General features: G+C 38.7%; 1 protein-coding gene across 11 annotated transcripts in view; it reads left to right on the forward strand.

Moving 5' to 3' along the window:
- synrg (synergin, gamma) overlaps window positions 1-2,963 on the forward strand; it is a 43,185-nt gene extending 40,222 nt beyond the window's left edge. For all 11 annotated transcript variants that reach the window (XM_005932051.2, XM_042224602.1, XM_005932054.2 and 8 more), the window contains one exon: window positions 1,950-2,963. In XM_005932051.2, the coding sequence (XP_005932113.1) occupies window positions 1,950-2,081 (132 nt within the window). In that variant the 3' untranslated portion in view covers window positions 2,082-2,963. The remainder of the gene's footprint in view (window positions 1-1,949) is intronic.
- The last annotated feature ends 1,503 nt before the right edge of the window (window positions 2,964-4,466 follow it).

Below are 4,466 nucleotides of genomic sequence, written 5' to 3' on the forward strand. Positions count from 1 at the left end.
GAGAGAGAGATTTCAGGGGTTTCGGGTCAGTTCGACACATTTCATTTTCTAAATAGCTCCAGTTCAGGCAATGTTTTTCAGAATCAAATCGCATTGTGACGCAGCAGGCTTTGCGGTGGGGCATTGTTATCCTTTTTGTCTCAACAAAATAAATGAGGTGATCCATATTTGTGGATACAAGTACAGACAGTGATGGAATTACAGCGTCTGCAGTCATAGCACGATCAGATTTTTTTTCTCCTTTCAGTTCATTTTATGTTAAATCTTTGGGGAATAATTTTGCTTTATTTTTGCCCCATTTAGCCGTCACTTGTGGTGTGTTTGGATCCTCTGATCAGGTTGTCAGCAGGTTTAAACATGAGATTGCTATCATGTTTTTATAGCTTCCTCTCATTTTTCAGGGAATTTTTCAGTTTTGCGCCCCCCCCCCCTCCATTTAATATAAAAACTGCAGACATGGCTTCATCTGATTAGACATGCAGCTTCAAACATATCTAATCTTCTCCTGTGTTTTGATTGAGCTAAATCAGCATGCATGAAGATATCTATGGCTGTTTTGATGGCTCTCATGCATACCTCCAGATTTAAATAAAGAATGTCATCTGATGCCCAGCTGTAAACACGTTACTTCAACACATTATTTTCATCTTGGATGCATATTTTGTTTATAAAGAGAGGACTACACAGCACCTCTCATCTTAGGTCTCTCTAAATGTCAGCCGGTGCACATTTATTTGTTCCAGCACATTTACAGAAATCCCAGGGGCACTGTCATCCTTCATGAGTTTTTATATATATATAACAGTGTAAAAGTGTCACAGCATGCAGCATCCCTTGATTTCAACCACAGTCACATTTTTTAAATATGCAGAAAATCCTTAGATTTAGTTTGACTCTTTATAAACAGTCAGATTTAGTTATGATCAGTGAGATGTTCACAGCATGTGGCTCTCACAGCATTTCTGTAGATAGAACATTTGTACCAGTTGGACTATTATTCATACACTATTTTTTTCTTCTTTTCCTGTGCTCTCATATAATTTTATGCAGGCCATTTTTAACGACTTGAGTTTTTCCCCAGTAGGCGTTGCCCATGTTTATTGAAATGTTTTGCTTGCCAGAGGCAGATTTTCATCCTGTGTAACTTGGCTGTAATTTACTGCAGGGTCACCTACATTAAAGCTGTGCTGTGCTGTGCACCACTGTGCTGCTCTCGGAGGATAGCTGATTCATGCTCTGGATAAGCGTGCTGCACATACTTTTATAAATACCTTCAATACAGCTGAGTGGTAATGGCATGTGTCATATTTCCCAGTTAATTAAGAGGCTTTTATGGTTGGACTGGTGCGAGCTCCCTGCAGCCTTCCCAAAAAAGTAGATTTTAAAAGCTACTTTCAGATGCTCGCTTACTCACAGGGGCAGATTTTTTTCCCCCCTTAAATATTTTTCAGTCTCTACAAAAGTAGGCATAGAAATAACTGCATTGTGGGGTTTTCCATCTGAGGATCACGGCCTTTGGTAGATCTGACATGGACTCCATAGCGTGTCTTTTTTCCTCTCCCCCTCTTACCCACAACCACAGAAGACTGTCCCTCCCTCAGCTTGGTTCTCCCAGAGGTTTCTTCCTCTTAAAAGGGAGTTTTTGCTTCCCACTGTCACCAAGGTCTTGTTCATAGGGGGTTGTCTGATTGTTGCGGTTTTTCTCTATTATTTTAGAGTCTTTACTTTACAATGTAAAGCACCTTGAAGCAACTGTGGCTGTGATTTGGAGCTATATAAATAAAACTGAATTGAATTCAAGTTAATTGGATGCTGCTGCAGGCTGCTTTGTGCTCGTCAAAATAAACTAGCCTTTTTTCCCTTTCAGCAGCATTAAAATGAAGTCCGGGTAAAGCAGGTGCACACACAGGTTTATATTATTATAATATTTCACCCTTTCACTCTAACAGGCGTTCAACTCTGAGACAGACAACTTCAAACTGATGTACGGGGGCCATCAGTACCACGCCAGCTGTGCCAACTTCTGGATTAACTGTGTGGAGCCCAAACCCCCGGGCCTCATCCTGCCTGACCTGCTCTGAGCTGCCATGGTAACACGGCAAGAGCTAATTACCACCAGATAGGTGGAGCGGCCACTCGCCTCACACCAAGAGCAAGAGGAGAACATCTACAGTCACTGGATTCCTCTAGCTTTTTTTTTATTATCCTGAAATCTCACCCAGACTGTGTTCATTTGCAGATCTTTTCCCTGAATAGTCATTGGTCGGTTCATATGGTTACTCTTTCGTTCAACCATACAGGTCAGCAGTTGAGGTCATATTTAAATCTGTTTTTAATGCTGCTTTTGACAAATTATTTCTGCTGACTATTCGTGCAGAAATGCAACAATATTAATAAATATAACTAATCAGTGAATCCTATTTAAATTATTAGGTGTGCAATATCCTTATAACACTGGCCGAGGAGGTTTTTGCTTCTGTTTGTGTATTTTTTGTTTGCAGTGAATCAGATTTAATGAATCATAAGTCTACCATTGAATTACTTGAATTGTATTTCTGTCTCGGGTCTGTTGGATGAAACTCTGTGGCTGTTATGGTTTTAATGTCTTTTTGAAAATCTTTAACATTCAAACCATCTCTGCTCTGCCGGAAGGTAGGCACCTCTCTTTCTCTGCATTATGTTTCGCTGCGTTGAATGTCTTTTGCACTGTTTGTGAGGAAACTTTAACACCTCTTTGGGTATTTAAATTGTATTTTGTAGGTGTTGGGGATTTGAAGGGAATCTGTTGTGACTTTCTGTGTTGTTGTTGTGTGCAGAGCTGAAATTCTGGAAGTATTTACTAATGCTGAATTTGAACAGCAGCAGCATTTTCTGTATATTACAGTGTCATGCTGCAGCTTTGTATTAATCACCCAGCTGTAATGTGAATGTTATGTAAATAAATGACGTGCAAACTGGTTAAAGTGTGGCAGAGTTAATGTAATTATCAGGTTTACAGGTCATGCAGACCAAGTTCACCTGAAGGACATGCTTGTGTGCACTGTGGCATTTCCATGCAGACACAAGAAGCTGGAGGGCATGTGTCCATCCACTCTGAGCCTTTATGTTCAGCCTTTAATGAAGCCACTTATTTAGCTTGGGAGCCGTACATAATCGTGAATGAAGAAAGTATAACTAACCTGGACTGAATACACATCAGTTCATCATAATTTTCCATAAAGTAACCAGCTTCTTCTGAGGAAAGCAAATACTTCTGAAAACTACATGTGTAGTTCTAAAGTAACTCATTACTTTGGTGAATATAATTAATGTTACTACTCCATTACATTTTTTTTAATCACCTTTGGTCTTTTGCCACATAATTGCCTGAAGCCAAAGTTCTGCATATAAAATCCCTTTTAGGATAAAAAGAAAATACAAGTATTTAATGCAAGCTCCTTGAAATTTGAAAAAGTCACGCACAAAAAAATTGACTCTGTATTTTAAGACCCTCCCACCAGACAGGCATAAAAAAATAAGCCTTGATTTATATATTCTCTTACTATAGCTACTGCATTTCTGTGCTGTGCACTGTTTAGCCTGTTTTTTAGCCAATTTCCAGGTGATTACTCGGCTTATAATTCAACGGATAGTGGATATAAACTTGATGGTACTATTGGAAAATGAAACTTCTATGATGCTTTTTAAGGCATCATGTCTGCATAAATGCGTAATTTTAGGCTGTTGCTACATGGATGGTAGGCAGCGCAATGATGTCATGATCACCGATATAGATAGGAACCCCCGGGGACCTGAGAACAACATACACAGAGATTATTTGATTATTATAGTAAAGATACACCAAATCAAAACCTTATGTTCTTATCACATCAATTATGAAGTCTTGGAGTTGCCTAGCAGCTAAAATGACCCATATTTAATGTTTATGACCTTTCAACACCTTATCAATACGTTGTAGGATTTTAATCTCACAAAAGAACTAATTTATATCCACAAAAACCTATAAAATAATTGCAATATTTATGAAATCATCACCATGCCTTGGACTACATGACCTTTATATGGTAGAGCAGATAATAAGTATATCAGTTGCCAACAGCACAAACAGGCCAAACAAGACTTCAACATGGGCATGTAAATAAAATTAAAATAGGAATAAATAAATAAAATAAGAATTTTTATTGTCTCATGAAGCCAAAAACATTGTGCCTACTCCAGATTTAATCATTTATCACCAAACGCTGATAGCAGTGTTGGTAAAAACCAAAATAAAGGACCCTAAACAGAAAAGAATGCCAGAGAAAGCAAGGCTCCAAAAATGATCCAGGTTGTCCTGGCAGTACGCTGAGCCTGTACACCCTCAAACTTATGCACTGCTGTACCCTCACCACCGCTAAACACACAGTCAACAATGTTTCATCACTTTTCTGGATTAATTCATCCAGTGTGTTCAAATCTGAACACAG

Source organism: Haplochromis burtoni, unplaced genomic scaffold (genome assembly GCF_018398535.1).
Source record: "Haplochromis burtoni strain Fernald_Lab_line unplaced genomic scaffold, NCSU_Asbu1 Contig_144, whole genome shotgun sequence".
Taxonomy (NCBI): Eukaryota; Metazoa; Chordata; class Actinopteri; order Cichliformes; family Cichlidae; genus Haplochromis; species Haplochromis burtoni.